Below are 23,144 nucleotides of genomic sequence, written 5' to 3'. Positions count from 1 at the left end.
AATCTGAAAAAGAATACGTTTATATTTATTTCAACCCTGAATATTCATTGGAAGGACTGGAGGTGAAGTTCCAGTAGTTTGGCCACCTGATGGGAAGAGCCAACTCATTGTAAAAGACCCTGATGCTGGGAAAGACTGAGGGCAGGAGGAGAAGGAAGTGACAGAGGATGAGATGGTTGGATGGCATCACTGACTCAATAGACATGATTTTGAGCAAACTCCAGGAGATAGTGAAGGATAGGGAAGCCTGGCATGCTGTAGTTCATGGGGTCTCACAAGAGTCAGACAAGACTTAGAAAGTGAACAACAATATACATATTTGTATAACTGAGTCACTTTGATGTATACCTGAAACTAACACAGTGTTGTAAATCAGCTATACGCCGATTTTAAAAAAGTGCTTTTGAAAGGAAGATTTGTTTGTATTTTTAATTTGGATTTTTATCTTTAAACATACTGTTAGAGTTTAGCCATTTTTAATGATTGTGGGTGACCAGACCAACCATTGGAGTGTTCTCCTTCCTATTTCTGACTTGACTTGTTGAGTGACCAATTCATTCTAATTTCAAAGGAGAAAAAAAAACTTGGTTTTAAAAAAACCCATAAAAACAACAACAAAAGCATTCTTATTCCCAGGATGCTGGTAAACTTTTCTGTTTATGTATGTAACTGTACTCTAAGTAGTTTTATGAGATGATTTTTTTTGTCTATGAAGTTGTTTATTTTTTTGCCTGTTTGTGTGAAACATTGTTGTTCAAAAATAAACTGGAATTGTATTTTACTAAGTCATTTTTTAAAAAAAGATACAGTTGTGTATATTTTTTAACAACTCTATTTTCTGGTTTGCAGCAAATTTTCAATAATGACTTATTTTCTCCTTACCAAAATATAGTTGCAAATAGCTGCCAATAGTATGTATCTTGTTCACCAAGTTTTCACTGTCCACATACATAGATTATCCATGATAATCTAGTGAAGACAAAAACAGCTCTTGCTTCCCTTTGGTTCATTACTAGTTTTCATAGTTACCTTAATGGCAGCCATAGGGAGGGACAAGCCTGTGCCGTGGTCCAGGTGACTTAAACAAGAGTGTTGGCTGTGGAGATAAAGAGCAGACACATTCACATTGTTTTGGAGGTAAAATCCTTTGGAAGTTGTTGGATTTGCTGTGGGAGAAGATGAGGTGAAAGAAGCATCAGTGATGATTCCCAGGTTTCTGGTTTCAGCATCTGAGTACATAAGCCATGAAATTGAAAGACTGTTGCTCCTTGGAAGAAAAGCTATGACCAACCTAGACAGCATATTAAAAAGCAGAAACATCACTTTTCTGACAAAGGTCTGTATAGTCAAAGTTATGGTTTTTCTGGTAGTCATGTATGAATGTGAGAGTTGGACTATAAAGAAGGCTGAGCACTGAAGAACTGATGCTTTCAAACTGTGATGCTGGAGAGGACTCTTGAGAGTCCCTTGGACTCCAAGGAGATCAAGTTAGTCAATCTTAAAGGAAATCAACTCTGAATGTTAATTGGAAGGACTGATGCTGAAGCTGAAGCTCTGATAGGTTTGGCTGTCTAACACAAAGAGCTAACTTGTTGGAAAAGACCCTGATGCTGACAGAGACTGAAGGCAGGAGGAGAAGGGGTCGACAGAGAATGAGATGGTTGGATGGCATCACCGACTTAATGGACATGAGTTTGAGCAAACTCCTAGAGACAGTGAAGGGCAGGGAAGCCTGGCCTGCTGCAGTCCATGGGATTGCAGATAGTCAGTCCATGGGATTGCAGATAGTTGGATATAATTTAGCAGCTGAACAACAACATGTGTCATTTATAGAGATGGGGAATTCTGGAAGAGGGTAGAGTCAGTCATTTGCCTGTTTGCTCTAAGATTCAGTTTCCTGACTTCTGTCCTCTGTATTGCAGGGAACTGCAATGGCAACCCACTCCAGTACTCTTTGTCTGGAAAATCCCATGGACGGAGGAGCCTGGTAGGCTGCAGTCCACGGGGTCGCTAAGAGTCGGGCACAACTGAGTGACTTCACTTTGACTTTTCACTTTCATGCATTGGAGAAGGAAATGGCGACCCACTCCAGTGTTCTTGCCTGGAGAATCCCAGGGATGGGGGAGCCTGGTGGGCTGCCTGTCTGTGGGGTCGCCCAAAGTCGGACATGACTGAAGCAACTTAGCAGCAGCAGCAGCAGCAGCAGCAGCAGCAGCAGCAGCAGCAGCAGCAGCAGCATTTCACAGTCTCCTTGCCTTTTGGTGTTTGTGGTTAGATTTGGCACGTAATGGGCACTGATGGAAGCCTAGCAGATGGGAGTAGGGATGAGGTAGGGTTGTTTCTCCCTCTTTTTTCACTCTGGGTCAGGTCCCAGGAAGTAGGTGGTTTCATTCCTGTGGCTTCAGTCCCTATCAGAGGGCTCTTCCTTTGCTTGCGGTCCTAGTTTCCAATGGGCAGCTCCTGTTGTTGCTCTTGCTGCTGCCAGCGGTGAGATGCAGGTTCTGGGCTCTTCCAGTGGGTCCCTCTCGCCCTTGGGCTGGTAACAGTTTCCTAATGTTACTTAGCTCCTGGTTACTTCACCTTCCCCATCTGGTGACTTGGCTTCTTCATTGCCTATGTAACCACACTTCTGTATTAATTATTCTTTATCTTAATGCCTTGAGTGGTTTTTGTTTTCCTAACTAGAACCTTAAGAATACGAGGGTGAAAATTTGAGTTTAATTTTGGAAATGGTCGGTGTTGAATTTAATATTTTTTTGGTACGTTCCAGTGGAGATGTTGCTAGATAAGTTGGATGATGAGTTCAGATGGATGTTTCAACTGGGGATGTAAGTGTGGATGCTACTCTCAGTGCGCTGGCAGTGTTTAACACTGTGAGAAATACAGTTGGAAGCATCCAGGGAGCAGATGACAAGGGAACCAAAATCTAGGCTTTAAGTCTGCTTCGTGGAGGACAGATGGGGAGGGATAAAGTAAAGTAGCTGAGGAGGTAAGAGGGAAACAGGAGAGGGATGCTCTTGACAATGGAAGGGAGTGTTTGACGGCATGGTGGGCGGTCTTGTTGTGTTTGGTTATCCGTTTCCCTGATGAAAGAAGTTTGCAGGAAATTGAGAGTGGCTGAAGCTCTTCATCAAAATGGAGTGGTGGAAGAGTGACTGGGAGGTAACAGAGTATAGCTGGTGCACAGAGACAGTTCTTTCCAGGTATTTGACTGTGGAAAAGAGTGTAAGAAACGGGAAGATAGTGGGATGATTAAGACAAACTACATTTTGTAAAATTGCTCTTTTTTTTTTTCCTTTGAAAATACTGAAGTTTTGAATAAGTTCAAAAATTGTAAAAGGTTATACAAGGAAAATATCTTCCTCTTGTCTCCCATCAGTCCCGTTCCAGTCCCAGCCATTGCTATTCATTTTTTATACACATGCCCCCAAATTTCTGATGCAAATACAAGCAAGTGTAAATATATATTCTTGATTTCCAGTGGTGGCATAGTATCTTTATTATTTAGTTTCTTATTTTCTTTGAACCATATGTTCTGGACATCTTTTTACTTTAGGGCTTTGAGGTTATTCTTTTTTCCTCCTATTTTAAAGCATCTTTATAGTAGTTTCAATTCTGGATAGACTAATATGTCTTTAGCCGGTCATCTTTTGCTGTTACAAATAATGCTGCAAGGAATGACTTTACACCCGTGCAAATATGTTTGTCATAGGCAAAATTCATGGAACTTCTCAGCCCCAGGATATGCATTTGCTATTTTCAGAGATAATGTCAAGTTGCCTCCATGGATGATGGTCTAGTTTGTAACCTCTACTATGCATGAGAGTTCCTGTCTCCTCATAGTTACACCAGCTCAGTGTTTTATCAAGTGTTGGGGCTTTTGACAATATAGGAAGTGAAGAAAAATGGTACAGGTATAGTTTTGTTTTGTTTTTGGTATAGTTTTACTTTTCATTGATTAAGAATGAGGTTGAACATCTTTGTTCAAGAGCCTTATGTGTTTCTTCTTTCATAAACTCTGTTCATATTCTATGCCCTTTTTTTATCCAGTTAGATTTTGGTCGTCTCAGATTTGAATTTTACATACTAGGCCTGAGGGCCTAAAAGCTCAGTGGCAGGAACATAGCATATAAGGTGGGCTTTGGACAGAGGGATTGGGACCCAATAATGCAGTGCCCCGTAAAGTCCATTTGGTGTGTATATTGCTGCTTAGTCAAGAAGCCTGTTTAACACAGTTGAAATAGGGATTCTTTGGACACAGTTACTTCTGAAGTAATTATGTGTCAGGATCAGCAGAACAGTTTAACCTGGAAAGAGGATGGAGGAATATTAGCAGTGTTCTGTAAAAGGTCTGTCTAGCATTCTGATTCATACAGGTCTGTTTTCCTATATAATTAACTTTCAACGGTTATCGGTAGAGTTTTGCAACTCTTTTTTCTCATTTAGAAGAGAAAAAAAATATTCTTTTCCCTTCATAGAGTAAACAGGGTTCAAGCTGACCCTTGGCTTCCTCATCTTATTTCTGCAAAATGCTCAGCAGGAGTATTTTATTTTATTTTATTTTTAATTTTTATTTTTACTTTATTTTACTTTACTGTATTGGTTTTGCCATACATTGACATGAATCCGCCACGGGTGTACATGAGTTCCCAATCCTGAACCCCCCTCCCACCCCGTATCATCTCTCTGGATCATCCCTGTGCACCAGCCCCAAGCATCCTGTATCCTGTATTGAACATAGACTGGAGATTCGTTTCTTACATGATAGTATACATGTTTCAATGCCATTCTCCCAAATCATCCCACCCTCTCCTTCTCCCTCAGAGTCCAAAAGTCCGTTCTATACATCTGTCTCTTTTGCTGTCTCGCATACAGGGTTATCATTACCATCTTTCTAAATTCCATATATATGTGTTAGTATACTGTATTGGTGTTTTTCTTTCTGGCTTGCTTCACTCTGTATAATTGGCTCCAGTTTCCTCCACCTCATCAGAACTGATTCAAATGTATTCTTTTTAATGGCTGTGTAATACTCCATTGTGTATATGTACCACATCTTTCTTATCCATTCATCTGCTGATGGACATCTAGGTTATTTCCATGTCCTGTCTATTATAAACAGTGCTGCAATGAACATTGGGGTACATGTGTCTCTTTCAATTCTGGTTTCCTTGGTGTGTATGCCCAGCAGTGGGATTGCTGGGTCATAAGGCAGTTCTGTTTGCAATTTTTAAAGGAATCTCCACACTGTTCTCCATAGTGGCTGTACTAGTTTGCATTCCCACCAACAGTGTAGGAGGGTTCCCTTTTCTCCACACCCTCTCCAGCATTTATTGCTTGTAGACTTTTGGATCGCAGCCATTCTGACTGGCGTGAAATGGAACCTCATTGTGGTCTTGATTTGCATTTGTCTGATAATGCGTGATGTTGAGCATCTTTTCATGTGTTTGTTAGCCATCTGTATGTCTTCTTTGGAGAAATGTCTATTTAGTTCTTTGGCCCATTTTTTGATTGGGTCGTTTATTTTTCTGGAATTGAGCTGCATAAGTTGCTTGTATATTTTTTAGATTAGTTGTTTGTCAGTTGCTTCATTTGTTATTATTTTCTCCCATTCAGAAGGCTGTCTTTTCACCTTGCTTATATTTTCCTTTGTTGTGCAGAAGCTTTTAATTTTAATTAGATCCCATTTGTTTATTTTTGCTTTTATTTCCAGTATTCTGGGAGGTGGATCATAGAGGATCCTGCTGTGATTTATGTCGGAGAGTGTTTTGCCTATGTTCTCCTCTAGGAGTTTTATAGTTTCTGGTCTTATGTTTCGATCTTTAATCCATTTTGAGTTTATTTTTGTGTGTGGTGTTAGAAAGTGCTCTAGTTTCATTCTTTTACAAGTGGTTGACCAGTTTTCCCAGCACCACTTGTTAAAAGAGATTGTCTTTAATCCATTGTATATTCTTGCCTCCTTTGTCGAAGATAAGGTGTCCATAGGTGTGTGGATTTATCTCTGGGCTTTCTATTTTGTTCCATTGATCTATATTTCTGTCTTTGTGCCAGTATCATACTGTCTTGATGACTGTGGCTTTGTAGTAGAGCCTGAAGTCAGGCAAGTTGATTCCTCCATTTCCATTCTTCTGTCTCAAGATTGCTGTGGCTATTCGAGGTTTTTTGTATTTCCATACAAATCTTGAAATTATTTGTTCTAGTTCTGTGAAAAATACCACTGGTAGCTTGATAGGGATTACATTGAATCTGTAGATTGCTTTGGGTAGTATAGTCATTTTCACTATATTGATACTTCCGATCCATGAACATGGTATATTTCTCCATCTATTAGTGTCCCCTTTGATTTCTTTCATCAGTGTTTTATAATTTTCTATATATAGGTCTTTAGTTTCTTTAGGTAGGTATATTCCTAAGTATTTTATTCTTTTCGTTGCAATGGTGAATGGAATTGTTTCCTTAATTTCTTTTTCTACTTTCTTATTATTAGTGTATAGGAATGCAAGGGATTTCTGTGTGTTGATTTTATATCCTGCAACTTTACTATATTCATTGATTAGCTCTAATTATTTTCTGGTGGAGTCTTTAGGGTTTTCTATGTAGAGGATCATGTCATCTACAGTGAGAGTTTTACTTCTTCTTTTCCAATTTGGATTCCTTTTATTTCTTTTTCTGTTCTGATTGCTGTGGCCAAAACTTCCAGAACTATGTTGAATAGTAGCGGTGAAAGTGGGCATCCTTGTCTTGTTCTTGACTTTAGGGGAAATGCTTTGAATTTTCACCATTGAGGATAATGTTTGCTGTGGGTTTGTCAAATATAGCTTTTATTATGTTGAGGTATGTTCCTTCTATTCCTGCTTTCTGGAGAGTTTTTATCATAAATGGATGTTGAATTTTGTCAAAGGCCTTCTCTGCATCTATTGAGATAATCATATGGCTTTTATTTTTCAATTTGTTAATGTGGTGAATTACATTGATTGATTTGTGGATATTGAAGAATCCTTGCATCCCTGGGATAAAGCCCCCTTGGTCATGGTGTATGATCTTTTTAATGTGTTGTTGGATTCTGATTGCTAGAATTTTGTTAAGGATTTTTGCATCTAGTTTTCTTTTTTTGTGGCATCTTTGTCAGGTTTTGGTATTAGGGTGATGGTGGCCTCATAGAATGAGTTTGGAAGTTTACCTTCCTCTGCAATTTTCTGGAAGAGTTTGAGTAGGATAGGTGTTAGCTCTTCTCGAAATTTTTGGTAGGATTCAGCTATGAAGCCGTCTGGACCTAGGCTTTTGTTTACTGGAAGATTTCTGATTACAGTTTCAATTTCCATGCTTGTGAGGGGTCTGTTAAGATTTTCTATTTCTTCCTGGTTCAGTTTTGGGAAGTTGTATTTTTCTAATAATTTGTCCATTTCTCCCATGTTGTCCATTTTATTGGTATATAATTGCTGATAGTAGTCTCTTATGATCCTTTGTATTTCTGTGTTGTCGTGATCTCTCCATTTTCATTTCTAATTTTATTGATTTGATTTTTCTCTCTTTGTTTCTTCATGAGTCTGGCTAATGGTTTGTCAATTTTATTTATCCTTTCAAAGAACCAGCTTTTGGCTTTGTTGATTTTTGCTATGGTCTCTTTTGTTTCTTTTGCATTTATTTCTGCCCTAATTTTTAAGATTTCTTTCCTTCTAACTCTGGGGTTCTCCAATTCTTCCTTTTCTAGTTGCTTTAGGTGTAGAGTTAGGTTATTTATTTGACTTTTTTCTTATTTCTTGAGGTATGCCTGTATTGCTATGAACTTTCCTCTTAGCACTGCTTTTATAGTGTCCTACAGGTTTTGGGTTGTTGTGTTTTCATTTTCATTTGTTCCTATGCATATATTGATTTCTTTTTTGATTTCTTCTGTGATTTGTTGGTTATTCAGAAGCGTGTTGTTCAGCCTCCATATGTTGGAATTTTTAATAGTTTTTCTTCTGTAATTGAGATCTAATCTTAATGCATTATGGTCAGAAAAGATGCTTGGAATGATTTCAATTTTTTTGAATTTATCAGGGTTAGATTTATGGCCCAGCATGTGATCCATCCTGGAGAAGGTTCCGTGAGCAACTTGAGGAAAAGGTGAAATTCATTGTTTTGGGGTGAAATGTCCTATAGATATCAATTAGGTCTAACTGGTCTATTGTATCATTTAAAGTCTGTGTTTCTTTGTTAATTTTTGGTTTAGTTGTTTATCCATAGGTGTGAGTGGGATCTTAAGGTCTCCCACTATTATTGTGTTTTTGTTAATTTCCCCTTTCATACTTGTTAGCATTTGTCTTACATATTGCAGTGCTCCTATGTTGGGTGCATATATATTCATAATTGTTATATCTTCTTCTTGGATTGATCCTTTGATCATTATGTAGTGGCCTTTGTCTCTTTTCACAGCCTTTGTTTTAAAGTCTATTTTAACGGATATGAGTATTGCTGCTACTGCTTTCTTTTGGTCTCTATTTGAGTGGAATATCTTTTTCCAGCCCTTCACTTTCAGTCTGTATGTGTCCCTTGTTTTGAAGTGGGTCTCTTGTAGGCAGCATATATAGGGATCTTGTTTTTGTATCCATTCAGCCAGTCTTTGCCTTTTGGTTGGGGCATTCAACCCATTTATGTTTAAGGTAATTATTGGTAAGTATGATCCTATTGCCATTTACTTTATTGTTTTGGGTTCGGGTTTATATGCCCTTTTTGTGTTTCCTGTCTAGAGAATATCCTTTAGCATTTGTTGGAGAGCTGGTTTGGTGGTGCTGAATTCTCTCAGCTTTTGCTTGTCTGTAAAGCTTTTGATTTCTCCCTCATATTTGAATGAGATCCTTGCTGGGTACAGTAATCTGGGCTATAGGTTATTTTCTTTCATCACTTTAAGTATGTCTTGCCGTTCCCTCCTGGCCTGAAGAGTTTCTATTGAAAGATCAGCTGTTATCCTTATGGGAATCCCCTTGTGTGTTATTTGTTGTTTTTCCCTTGCTGCTTTTAATATTTGTTCTTTGTGTTTGACCTTTGTTAATTAGATTAATATGTGTCTTGGGGTGTTTCACCTTGGGTTTATCCTATTTGGAACTCTCTGGGTTTCTTGGACTTGGGTGATTATTTCCTTCCCCATTTTAGGGAAGTTTTCAACTATTATCTCCTCAAGTATTTTCTCATGGTCTTTCTTTTTGTCTTCTTCTTCTGGGACTCCTATAATTCGAATGTTGGAGCGTTTCATATTGTCCTGGAGGTCTCTGAGATTGTCCTCATTTCTTTTAATTCATTTTTCTTTTTTCCTCTCTGATTCATTTATTTCTATCATTCTGTTTTCTATTTCACTAATCCTATCTTCTGCCTCTGTTATTCTGCTATTTGTTGCCTCCAGAGTGTTCCTGATCTCATTTATTGCATTATTCATTATATATTGACTCTTTTTTTATTTCTTCTAGGTCCTTGTTAAACCTTTCTTGCATCCTCTCAATCCTTGTCTCCAGGCTATTTATCTGTGATTCCATTTTGATTTCAAGATTTTGGATCATTTTCGCTATCAATATTCGGAATTCTTTCTCAGGTAGATTCCTTATCTCTTCCTCTTTTGTTTGGTTTAGTGGGCATTTCTCCTGTTCCTTTACCTGCTGTGTATTCCTCTATCTCTTCATCTTGATTATATTCCTGCGTTTGGGGTGGCCTTTCTATATTCTGGGAATTTGTGGAGTTCTCTTTATTATGGAGTTTCCTCACTGTGGGTGAGATTGTATCAGTGGCTTGTCAAGGTTTCTTGGTTAGGGAGGCTTGTGTTGGAGTTGTGGTGGGTGGAGCTGGATTTCTTCTCTCTGGAGTGCAATGAAGTGACCAGTAATGGGTTATGAGACGTCAGTGGTTTTGGAGTAACTTGGAGCTGCTTGTGTATTGAAGCTCAGGGCTGTGTTCCTGTGTTGCTGGAGAATTTGCATGGTATGTCTTGCTCTGGAACTTGTTGGCCCTTGGGTGGTGCTTGGTTTCAGTGTAGGTATGGAGGCGTTTGATGAGCTCCTATTGATTAATGTTCCCTGGATTCAGGAGTTCTCTGATGTTCTCAGGATTTGGACTTAAGCCTCCTGCTTCTGGTTTTCAGTTTTATTTTTACAGTAGCCTCAAGACTTCTCTATCTATACAGCACCGATGATAAAACATCTAGGTTAAAGATGAAAAGTTTCTCCACATTGAGGGACACCCAGAGAGGTTCACTGAGTTGCATGGAGAAGAGAAGAGGGAGGGGGTAGTTAGAGGTGACTGGAACGAGATGAGGTGGGATCAAAAGAGGAGAGAGCAAGCTAGCCAGTAATCACTTCCTTATGTGCACTCCTCAGTCTGGACTGCTCAGAGGTGTTCGCAGAGTTATACAGGGAAGAGGAGAGGGAGGAAGTAGACAGAGGTGGCCAGAAGGATAAAAGAGGGAAATGAAAAGCAGAGAGACAGATCCAGCCAGTAACCAGTTCCCTAAGTGTTCTCCATCGTCTGGAACACACAGAGATTCACAGAGTTGGGTAGAGAAGAGAAGGGGGAGGGACGAGACAGAGGCCACCTGGTGGAGAAAAAGGAGAGTCCAAAGGAGGAGAGAGTGGTCAAGTCAGCAATCTCGCACTCAGGTAAAATTGGGTACTGAAGATTGGGTTTTTAAATGTACAAAATTGACAACAAATACCAAAAAGCAAAGATTAAAAATCTAGAGTAGAGGTTGGATTTTCAAAAATACAATATTAAAGAAAAGAAAAAAAAAGCCATAAGAATTATTAAAAAACAACAACAACCACAAAAAGACTATATATGGTGTTTGCTTTAAAAATAGGGTCTTTAAAAAAAAAAAAGTAATAGTAGGTTATAAAAATAAAGATTAAAGGAGAAATAGAGGACTTAAAAATTTTAAAAAGTTAAAAAAAAAGAAAAAAGAAAAGAATAAACAATCACACAACAACATCAACAACAACAAAAGGAATGATCGTAAAAATAGTAAAGATATATCTGGCCTTTTCTCTGGTGTTGTGGGCAGTGTGGGGTCACTTCCAAGGCGGTTCCTTCTGTTTAACTTCTTTTTTTTGGTGGTCCCTTCAGTGTCTGATTTCCGTCCTGACACAGGGGGGTCAGTGGTGGACACTTTTTTTTTTTTTAGGCTCACTTGTTCGGTCGTGCTGTGGGGAGGGAGGGATGCTGCAAACAAATAACACTGGCGTGTGCTCGCAGTGTCTCAGCCCCGCTGGGCCTGCCCCTGCTCCCTCGGGACCCGTCTGAAGCCGGCCCTAGGATGCATGCACCTCCCCGGTCTAAGCCGCTCAGGCTCGGTGCTCAGGTAGCCCTCAGAGGTGAAGATTCTGTTAGGTCTCCCAGGTCCAAGTAGCTCAGGTGTTTGGTGAGAGTGATCGCTGTGACTTATCGCCTTTCCCATCTCTACTGCTCAGTTTTCTGGGTGTACTGCTGGCATCCCTTCTCAGGCAGATGATGACTGTCCAGAACCCCCAGAAGTCTTAGTTAGCAAAGAAGCCTGCTTGCAGTTTGGTAGGTAAAGTCTCTCCGGGGCTGCGATTGCCCCCTTCCAGCCCTTACCGCTCTGGCTGGCTGTCACCGGTGGGGGATGGTCTGCAGCCGGGTATTTCTGATCCGTCCTTTGTTCTGTGCGCCGTCCTGGCGGTGTCTTATGTTCGAGCTTTTCGCGTGGTAGGTATCCCACAGTCTGGTTTGCTAGCCCAAGTTAGTTTGCTCTTGTTACGTGCAGGGCGTTCCGGCCCAATTCTTGAAAGCACTGCAGCCCGCGCTTCCCGAGCCTCCCTGCCCAGCCCCCACTTGCTAGTGGCAGATGCAGACGTCTACGCTGCTTCTCTGCTGGGGGAGTTACTGTTGGGCTCGTAATCTGTTGGTTTTAATTATTTATTTATTTTTCCTTCCTGTTATGTTGGCCTCTGTGCTTCCAAGGCTCGCCACAGACTCAGCAGGTAGAGTGTTTCCTGGTGTTTGGAAACCTCTCTTCTTAAGATTCCCTTCCCGGGACAGGACTTCCTTCCTGGGACAGAGCTCCCTCCCTACCTCCTTTGTCTCTTTTTTCGTCTTTTATATTTTTTCCTACCTGTTTTTGAAGACAATGATCTGCTTTTCTGGGTGCCTGATGTCCTCTGCCAGCATTCAGAAGTTGTTTTGTGGAATTTACTCAGTGTTGAAATGTTCTTTTGATGAATTGGTGAGTGAGAAAGTGGTCTCCCCATCCCATTCCTCCGCCATCTTCGTCCTTTCCCAGCAGGAGTATTTTAAAAGAACAAACTCATTATGCATGTAATCTCCAAGCATAAGTGCTTCTCCGGGAGATGCTGTATTCTGATTCACTCAGAAACATGCCAAACAGTCACCAGTGCTGTCCAGTGAGGGAGGGTCAGTTCTGGCTCCAAGTGTTTCAGCCTGGGAGCTGGAGGTACTTGCCGTCAGTCTGTCCCTCTTTCTCCTGGTTATTTCTTCTCTTCATCTTTCCTACTCTGTTTTCTCTCTCGTCTTCTCCCCAGCCTCCCAGCCCTCCAAGCCCAGCTGGTTAAAGGGAATGTAGTTTGTCAGGATCACTTTGCTTTTATAAAATAGATCTTGAAGGCATGGTTATTCTATGCTTTTGTGCATTTATACATTCCCTATAAAGAACAATAAAATGTGGAAGGAAAATATGAATGCATTGACAAGAATTTTTATTTTTTGCCCTTCATTGGTTTGAAGATATTATTTTTCAATATGTTCCTTAAAGGTGCTTTAAAATTTCATTAAAGCATGCTCCATTCTCCGAGTTTTTCGTAGGCATCCAGTGGTTTGTCTTACATAAAGAAATTTCCCCAGCTGGATTAAATGTAATGGGTATTGAAACTGTTGGGACGTGATTTGTCTTCCAGAGTTCTGTGGTAAAGAAATTGCCCCCAGATGCTGCTGGGTCTAAAACAGTCAAGACCATTTGTCCCCCTTCGTTTTGTTCTTAATGGATTTCTCTTTGTACTAGCTTGCTAACTTCCTTGCCTACATCTATGGATTTAAGTCTTTTAAGGCTCCTCGCACTGTTTGCGGCTGTTCCTGTGCGCAGTTGACAGTGGAGCGGTTCTCTAAGGCGCGTGTCTCACTGAGTAGCTGATGTGAGCCACGCCCGTCTCTTCTGTAACGTCACCTTTATGCAGAAGGCTGCGAGGGGATGGGAAGATGGGCTGCTTTGAGAGTCAGCCTGTGCTTTCCAGTGGTGCTCCTGTACTCGGTAGTAAGCTTTTCTTCACTTGCCAGTTTCCCACTGATTATGGAAAGCCAAGAGCTGACGTGTTCATGGTCTTGGAAATTTTGGAAATAGCCTAACAGTTTCTTTTGAAGTCTGGTTATTTGCCTTCTTAGAAAGAGTATCATGAGGCAATCTCACGGTCATGGAATGCTGCTTTATTTTGTTTTTAGGTATTGGCTGTGTTATTTTTGATCAGGAAGCAAAGAGCCACTAATGAGGCATTCTGATTTCCTTAGGTTTTCAGTTTTGGAGTCAGTTTGTCTGGATTTCTAATCCTTCCCCCACTGTCTTATTCTGATTTTAGGCAAGTTACTTTTCCTTTCTATCCTTTAGCTTCCTCCTCTGTAAAACCAGAGTAAAAGGTAAACCCACCTCAATTTGGAGGATTAGATGGATAAAAAGAAAAGGAATATGACATGCTTGGCTCATTGCTGGGTGCATAATATGTACTCAATAATGTTAGCTATTATCATTATTGCTAATCAGATTTATATTACTTTAGATTTTGAAGCGATTTATCTTGTGTACATAAAGAAACAGTTTGGAAACTAAATGCATTTCTATTAAAATAAATAATAGTTTGTTTCTCTGTCTTCATACTCAGAGTGGGTGGTGTGTCAATGGCCATCATTTTCTTGGTTCAGTGAGTACAAAAGCTTTTAGCAGTGGGGAGAAAAGTCCCAGAAAATATTTATCAGGTCACTTTTTCCATGATGGATCACAGCAGGAGCACAGTTTATGTTCTACCTTAAAAATGAAAGAATGCTACTGATTCTGAGCTCTATAAAAAAAGGAAATTAAAAATGATTTTTTTAAAGGCTTGATTAGTATTTTTAGTTTAAATGCTTTTAGAAATTCAAACAATGCAGATGGATATAAATTAAATATTAACATGTCCCTTCTCAGGGTTAAACTTCATACAATTATAAAAGTAATATCCATGCAAGTTTAAACAAAGAAGAGAGGGAAAGACTATAAAAGGTGCACATTAGACCATATTGGAGGCCAGCTGAGCCTTCATCTTATTTCCAAGGGTTAACACCTCAAACCCTTCCATATTTATGCTTCAAGAAATTTTGTTTTTTACTTAGAATTTCCTCTTTTCTCCTTTTCCTTTTTTAAAACACAGGGGAAGTACAAGACCTCCTCTTTACCTTGCTTTCATTGATGATATAACAAAGATTATTATAAATAAGCACTTATAGATATATCTTGCCTTTTTAACGGCTAAATGGTTTTGTAGCTGCAGTCCCATTATCTATTTAATGTCTCCTTATAACAAAAATGTAAGCTTTCTGAGTTCTTTGTTTTTTCAATCTTCCATGTGAACTAATGTTTTTGTGTGTGTACATATATACACATACATGTATATATGTGTGTTTGTATATAAATATGTGTGTGCTGCAAGTATCCTTCAAGCATGTGTAGGAGAGATTCTAGGGCAAGTTTAACTATCTGATAGCTATTCCCACGTTGTATTCCAAAGAGCTTCATCAGTAGAGGCTGCATCGATAGAGGAGAGCTTGACACTTCCTCATTCCTTTGCTATCACTAGGTAGTTCCATACATTTTAATATTTTTCAATTTGGTATGAGAACAAAGGATCTTATTTTGTTTTGCATGAAAAAAAATCAGTAAGAATGATGTACATTGGGATACAGTTTTAATAGAGCCAAAATCTAAATGTAAAACCCTGAGTGTATTAAAATATGAGTGAATTCCTTAGTAATCTGGGAGTAGAGGAAGCTTTCTAATTATGACTCAATATCTGGAAGCAATAAGAGAAATATTTGATAGATTAGCCAATGCAAGCTGTTATATGTAGGATAGATAAACAGTAAAGTCCTACTGTGTAGCTCAGGGAACTATATTTAATATCCTGTGATAAACCATAATAAAAATATGAAAACCAATATATATATATGCATAACTGAGTCATTTTGCTTTATAGTAGAAATTAACACTGTAAATCAACTATACTTCAATAAAATTAAAAGAAGAGTTTGATAAATTTGATATCCTGAAAATTAAAAAGCATGAGGAAACTATAAAAAGTAAAATAACAAGCCAGGAAAAAATATTGTACCTTCTATCACAGACAAAAGATTAACATCCTCTATGTGTGTGTGTTTGTAGGTATGAGTAAATTAAAACGTGAGATTAAAATGACTGTTTAGCCTAGTAGAAAAATGGGCAAAAGATCTGAACAGACAAAAAATGGGGGTGGGGGTGGGGAATGACTCTGCATCTGATCCTTAAACACGTGAAATGATGCTCAACTCATTCTTCATAAGAGAAGTGCACATATTCAAATCCTACTGGCTTCCTATTTCTCATTGCATTAGCAAAAGTACAGAGGTTTGATAGCACACTCCATGGGCGATGCTGTGGATAAGTAGGTAATCTCATGCATTGCTCATGGGAGTGTGAAGCTGTGTACCCCTTACAGACGGGAATTTATCCTTTGACTGAACAGCCCCAGTTTCTTGGACTTCATTCCAAAGGTAAAATGGGAAAAATACAAAATGATACATGCACGGTGCTGTTTATTACAACACCATTTGTAATAATAAAGGGCTGTGAATAATCAAATTTTGGGCTCCAGATTCCATCTGGCCAGCCTCAAGCAGGTAGCTTTTCACACCCGTCCTGATATCCCAGCTCTGGCATTGGCAATATTTGGCTTATGTACAGGTGATTTTCAGCTGCAGATCAGGGGTTAACAAGTGTTAGAACAACTTAAGGGTAGGTAGAATTCAGTTCTTTGGCTTCTCAAAGTCTGTGCCTCCCATCTTGGTGCCTTCTCCCTGCCTTTCCCTTTCTTGGTCCGCTCTTGCTCTAATTCTGCTTCTTTTGGGACTGGAGAATCTGCCATGGATTAAGGCAAGACCATGAGATGTTAACCTTCCCTTGAAGTGAAGTGAAGTCGCTCAGTCATGTCCAGCTCTGCGACACCATGGACTGTAGCCCACCAGGCTCCTCGGTCCATGGGATTCCCCAGGCAAGAATACTGGAGTGGGTTGCCATTTCCTTCTCCAGGGGCTCTTCCCACCCAGGGACCGAACCCGGGTCCCCTGCATTGTAGGCAGACGCCCTACCGTCTGAGCTACCGGGCAAGCCCCATTAGGATGATAATAAAAAGAATGGAAAGGCAGGACAAATATAAATGACACTGCTGCTGCTGCTGCTGCTAAGTCACTTCAGTCGTGTCCGCCTCTGTGCGACCCCATAGACGGCAGCCCACTAGGCTCCTCTGTCCCTGGGATTCTCCAGGCAAGAACACTGGAGTGGGTTGCCATTTCCTTCTCCAGTGCTTGAAAGTGAAAAGTGAAAGTGAAGTCGCTCAGTTGTGCCCGACTCTTAGCGACCCCGTGGACTTGAGCCTACCAGGCTTCTCCATCCATGGGATTTTCCAGGCAAGAGTACTGGAGTGGGGTGCCATTGCCTTCTCTGTAAATGACACTAGGAGATAATAACTTAAAAGTCACTGGTGTCAAGAGATTTCGAGTTTGATCTCCAGGTCTAACAAAGACATTAATCCAATAACCAAATTACCTACTAGCAATAGGATGTTTGAACATTTGTTTTGTTTTGTGTGATGAGGTTCTAGACACTGCAGGTGTTCTGATATTTCCTGATTGTTCTAGATGGTGCTGCTCTACGGTAGATGTACCAAATACTAGCTTATTTCTTCCATTTTAAGTGCATGTCACCCTGCCTCCTATAGTAGTGTTTGAAGTTGGGATGTATCTTAAAACTTAAAAGAACTGAATATAGTGTTCATTGTTAAAGCTCTTGAAGAGCTATTACAAAGTTGACTGTGTTTCTTATGGTTGATGGCATCTTAAAACCCAGAAAATGGGTTCATAAGGGGACAAACATGTGGAATCAACATTTCTTAATGGCAAATAGCCATATATAATTTTTTATCCTCACTCCCCTTTTGTAATGAATTTTTCTGTGTTATTTAAAAACCTTAGAAAAAGGCCTTTGCTGAGTGTGTGTGTGGGTTGGCACAGAGCAAGCAAATACTCAAAACTGAGAAAGGAAAATGATAAAGGGTGGAGGATCATCTTAATTTTTTAGTAACTGTACAGATATCTTTCTTTGAACTCTTAGCATTTAGTACAGTGGATTACTCCTTTTAAAAATACTCTTCGTGGATTTCTGTGACGCCACGGGCCCTCGTTTCTATCTTCTCATCTTCCCGGCTATTTCTTTTCGATGGCCTTTCTCATCTCAGCTTCTATGAGACCCTGGAGCACCAGTGTTCTGTCTTCCGCTTCTCTCTTTCTGTTCCCCTCTATTTGCTGTCCTTAGGTGAGCACATCCATTCCTATGAATTCAGTTATTTTTTTGGGTTTCTGAGTCTCCCATTTGTGTCTCCAGCCTGGAAGACTCCTGAGATCAAATGACTGATCAGTATTTCTAGTTAAATGTTTAATCGGGATCTCGAATATAACATGGGCACAACAAAACTTTGGATTCTCTGTTCCCCAAATCATGTCTTTCTAAACCTTCCTCATTTCGGTAAATGGCACCACAGGCAACTGATACTCAGGCCAGAATCTTTGCCATGTGCCTAGGGATCCTATTTGATTCCTTCTTGCACAGCATATACCTACTCTATCAGTTTTTTTTTGATTCTACTTCCGAAACATGCCTCTCTTCACTTCTCTGATTCATGTCATTGCTCTGACCCCAGTCTAGGTTTCATCACCTTTCGCTTACTCTTAGACCATTGCATTGCATCAGCTTCCAACTGGTTTTCTTGCCTTTACTTTCTTCTCCCACTTGTTTTTACTTTTACCCTATCTACAGACTTTTCTTCACAGTGATTGAAGAATGGGATTACTGAGGTAGAAATTAGTTTATATGTTTGAAATCCAATGGTGACTTCCCCTTACTCTTAGAATAAATGTAAAGCTTTTACATATTAAAAAAAAACAGAGGCATTACTTTGCCGACAAAGATCTGTCTAGTCAAAGCTATGTTTTTTCCAGTAGTCATGTATGGATGTTAGAGTTGGACTATAAAGAAAGCTGAGTGCTGAAGAATTTATGCTCTTGAACTGTGGTGCTGGAGAAGATTCTCCAGAGTCCCTTGGACTGCAAGGAGATCCAACCAGTCCATCCTAAGGGAAATCAGTCCTGAATATTCATTGGCAGGACTGATGCTGAAGCTGAAACACCAGTACTTTGACCATCTGATGTGAAGAACTGACTCATTTGAAAAGACCCTGATGCTGGGAAAGATGGAAGGCAGGAGGAGAAGGGGATGACAGAGGACGAGATGGTTGGATGGCGTCACTGATTCAATAGACATAAATTTGAGCAAGCTCTGGGAGTTGGTGATGGACAGGGAAGACTGGTGTGCTGGTCTGTGTGGTCACAAAGAGTCATCGGACACAACAGAGCAACTGAACTGAACTGAAAGCTCTTAACTTGCCAACATCATCTGATTCCTACCTGCTTCTCAGACCTTTCTCTCCCTGTGTCCAGTCACGCTGATCATCTCTGTTACTGGAACATGACAAGCTTGGGCCTTTTTCATGGCCTTTGCACTTGTGGTATTTTCCTCTTCGAGTGCTCTCTCTTTCTGATCTTTGCTTGGCGGATTCCTTCCCATTGTGTCAGTCTCAACTCAGATTTAAACTTCTGAGGGACACTTACTTTGACCAGCAACCCCACAGTTATTCTCTGTTCATTACCCTCTTTAATCATCTTAATATCATTGACCAGTGCCTGAAATTACCTTGCTCGTTTCTGTTCCTTTGTTTTGATCAGATTTCCTCTTTAAGATTGTAAACTCCTTGAGGTTGAATCTCTTTTACAGCCACATCCCCAGCACTTAGGACAGAGCCTGACACATAGTACAGCCTCATTGCATTTTGATTGCTGGTTGATTTACACTTCTGAGTAGAACAATCTTTATGACTTCTAAGTAGAATGATCTTTTTGACAATACTAAATATATTAGCTCAAAACTAAGTTCAAAGATAACTGGATAAGAAACTCATATGTTCATTGGAGAAAGGACATGGTCTTTTTGGAGGTGGTTACCAAAAAGTTTGTCCTCTGGTGGCTCAGATGGTAAAAAATTTGCGTGCAATGCAGGAGATCCAGGTTCTGTCTCTGGGTCGGGAAGAACCCCTGGAGAAGGGCATGGCAACCCACTCCAGTATTCTTGCCTGGAGAGTTCCATGAACAGAGGAGCCTGGTGGGCTACAGTCCATGGGGTCACAAAGAGTTGGACACAACTGAGTAACTAACACACACACCGAAAAAGTTAGATAACATTGTGGGCATATTGGTGTATTCACAGGATTCCTGTTGATCACGAGTACTGAGTCACCAAGCATAGTATTCACTTTATTTTGAAAGGCAATACATTTCAACGTTGGCAAAATTCCAGACAAAGTAGAATAATGTGCCTTATTTATTAATGGAGTTCTCCTTGAGAAGGCTTTTGTTGAAGTATGGGAAAAGTGGTCTGACAACTTGAAGGTGACTGAAGAAAAGAATGTGCCAGGATATAGAGTTGTCTTCTGCCACATATGGTTCTGTCTTCTGACTTTTGTTTGTTTGAAGTAAGCCCATAGTCTCTACATTCTTCATCATTAGCTAACAGACACCCGTGACTTTTTCCTATGTGCATAATACATAGCTCATAGTATTGCTTTGTCTTTCAAGATTCAGCATTCATTCAGTAAATAGTAGATACTGACTGAGTACCTATGTACGAGGCATTGTAATAAGTACTGGGGATCTGGCTGTGAATAAGGTAAAATCTCGGTCCTAAATATTTGTTAAATAAATTGGTGAACTTCTTGAAGCTTATTTTGGAGGATTGGTGTGGCCTTCAGAGCTTTAGGAAATTGGTAGAAGGCATCTAACAAGCCATACGCATGTGGTCCCACACATTATCTCTCTAGCATCTTTTTTCTTGTTCCTGCTTGTGCCCTGTTTTGTTTTCCATGGTTACTTGAATGTCTGTTTTGTACCCATCACTGTGTTAGGCCCTGGACTTTCAGATAACAGCAGAAAAAAATGTTGTCTTCAATATCTCTTTAATAGTAATATAGACAGACTGGGAAAATGTATTATTTTAATGCAGAATTGTAAAGTACAAGGATAGTCTCAACACAGTCTACTATGGGAGTGCAGAGAGGAGGCGTCAAACCAACATCAAGGGGGAACTGAAGGGCAAATAGGAGTTAGCCAAGTGGGTAGGCAGATGAAAGGGGCATGAGCTGTTTCTGTGAAGCAAATCAAGTGTGCTCCTCAGATGGACTAGTGCAAACTTGAGGAATTTGCTTTGGTGTGGCTGGAAGGATAAAGAATATAGGGAGAAATGAATTTTGAAGTTAAGGAGGTAGAGATTTTTGAATACCAGCTGAAATTCCCTGGAAGATTGAAAAGGTAATTGATCAGATTGCTACAAGAAGACTGTCTTTTAGGTAGCATCTCTGGGGATAATTTGGGAGGAACTAGAAAAGGTAGGTGAATACTCGTCATCTCTGAGTTTGAGCAGGCAGCCAGGTGGATGTTTTATGGACAGCCCCTCTGGGTTCTGGGTGGGAAGATCGACTCTGGGGTGCGGGTGAGGCGTGTGAATGGAAGGAGTAAGACAAGTTAGAGGGAATCTTAGTATTCAGCTGATGTATAGTAATGAGGAGCTTTTCTTTTCAGAGAGTTGTGTATCTTGCCTCTTTGTAAAAAGAAATTTACCATTTTTATAAAAGATGCTGGGGAAGAAGGTTTTGCTAAGTTTTACTGGAAGCTTGGACATGCTCACCCTCCCTTTCATGTTATGTTCTCACTGGAAGTTCTGTTCCCAGGCAGAGACTGTACACACAGACATCAAGTGTCCTTGGTTCTTCATGTCTTTTGACCTTTGCTTCTGTTCTTAATGAAATACCAGTGAAGGTGCTGCAGTTTTCAATTTTGGTTTTCCTTTCATCGTGGTAATCCTGTTTTACTGTTTAAGTCCTTTTAGGCAGTAAGGTTGTTGGAATAGCATCAAGCACTTCAGGCATTTATAAATTCATTTCAGTAAACATGAGTTTAGGTGATTTGTTGCATAGCTAGTGAGTTTATTATTGTATATAACAGTATCTAATCGAATTAGTGAGAGGAATAAAAGGTTTACTTTGATGTAAATCATTAACTTTTTCAAAGAGGACAAGCCATATTTTTAGTAACATCTCAAGCTGAAGAATATTCAGTGAATAATACATGTGCTTGAATAATGTTAACACACAGTCCCCAGAGAGGCAATTAATTTCATATTCAGAGGTAAGATTAGGCCAGTTTCACTTTATCTTTTGGACGTTATTAAATACTTGCAGGTGTTGACAACGTAGGAAGAAAATGCTTATCCTCTTTATATTTTAAATGAGAAAATGAGAGCACAGGTTATATATTTTTAATATTTATTTCTCACCAATGTTTCCATATTGAAGCAGCTGCGTATTGTATTGTAATGGCCCATTGACCTGAGTCATCCTCTAGCTCTTCTCCCTAACCCCCCACCCTACCACAGTCCCAATGCCATTTGAGTAAGCACTTGGATGTTTTTGGCTGACTAAATGTGATACTTACTTTCCTGTTTCATATTTCTGTTTTTAATAGAAAATGCATCAGATGCAGACTTATGGCTCCTGAATAGTTGTACTGTAAAAAATCCGGCTGAAGACCACTTTAGAAACTCAATTAAGTAAGTGAAAGCTGATTTTTTTTTTCTTTCTTCATCTTTTCTAAGTGTTGTAAGAATTTTGGGAAAATAGCTTTTAAAAGATTCTTAACATTACAAATACTCAGGATGTTATCAATAAAAGTATGAGTTGGAGTTTTCTAATTATACTGTTTTGACTTTATCTGATAAAGAGCAAAACTTGAATGCAGACTTTTCTAATAGATGTTTGAGTATTTATAAAGGTGGCTAATAGATGTTTTGACTATCTGTTAAGTATTAATAACATAGTTTTCTCAGGGAATCCAGTCCCTAGTTTTTGAAACTGCCCAAAGCAGTCCTTACCTCTTCTCTCTTCCCTGCCTGTTAGTGCTGTTCTAGGTGCTAATAATGCCTGGCCATCAAGGAAATTGCAGTTTACTGGGGGAGTGGGCATGTAATCCATGGTTATTGAATTGTTCTTCAACTTACAGTGAAAGAAGTATTCTTCTTTCACATCTCTGAATCTTACTCCACCCACCTTCTTAGAACCTTCATTCTATAAATTTATATTCTCATTCACCTCTATTTTCAACCTCTCCAACCCCATTGGTGCCTTTTCATTGACCTATAAACACACTCAGGTCTACTCAGCCCCAATGCACCTCTTTTAGCTATCATCGTATTTTTCTTCTTGCTTTTCCTGAGAAACTTGTTAAGAGTCTTCATTTCCTGACTTCACTCTCTTCATTCTATCCCACCACATTGGTTTTATTGTGAAATATGTCATACATAAATGCGTTTATGAAACATGTACAGTTTAAATAGGATAACAAATGTAACACTTATGCATCCACCATCCAGCATAAGAAATAAGGCGTTACCAAGACCTTAGGTAACTGCCCCGTGTTCCTCTTTCAGTCGTATCCTCAAGATGTATTTTTTTTCCTGACTTGTGTGAGTCATTCCCTGCCTTTTATTTATCATCTGCTAAATATATCTGTAAACAATGGGTTTAATTAGTTTTGCCCTGTTTTAAGCTTTATTTATTGGACTTACACTGTTGATGTTCTGAATTTGCTTCTTCACCATTTTGCTTTTAGATTTATCCATGTTGATGGATGTAAAATAACTCTGGCCATTTGTAGTATCTTACTAAATGAATTTGTCATAATTTATTCATTTTATCATTGAAAGAGTTTTGAGTTTTCCC

The 23,144-nt window shown here is 39.5% G+C and overlaps 1 protein-coding gene across 4 annotated transcripts in view; it reads left to right on the top strand.

The window, feature by feature from the left end:
* Positions 1-23,144, top strand: part of CDKAL1 (CDK5 regulatory subunit associated protein 1 like 1) — a 608,618-nt gene that overhangs the window by 84,453 nt on the left and 501,021 nt on the right. For all 4 annotated transcript variants that reach the window (XM_069562792.1, XM_069562791.1, XM_069562793.1 and 1 more), the window contains one exon: positions 21,892-21,976. In XM_069562792.1, the coding sequence (XP_069418893.1) occupies positions 21,892-21,976 (85 nt within the window). The remainder of the gene's footprint in view (positions 1-21,891; positions 21,977-23,144) is intronic.

This window comes from Ovis canadensis, chromosome 20 (genome assembly GCF_042477335.2).
Source record: "Ovis canadensis isolate MfBH-ARS-UI-01 breed Bighorn chromosome 20, ARS-UI_OviCan_v2, whole genome shotgun sequence".
In the NCBI taxonomy this organism is placed as follows: Eukaryota; Metazoa; Chordata; class Mammalia; order Artiodactyla; family Bovidae; genus Ovis; species Ovis canadensis.
The sequence above is the reverse complement of the archived record's forward strand: the minus strand, read 5'-3'. Positions and strand labels throughout refer to the sequence as shown.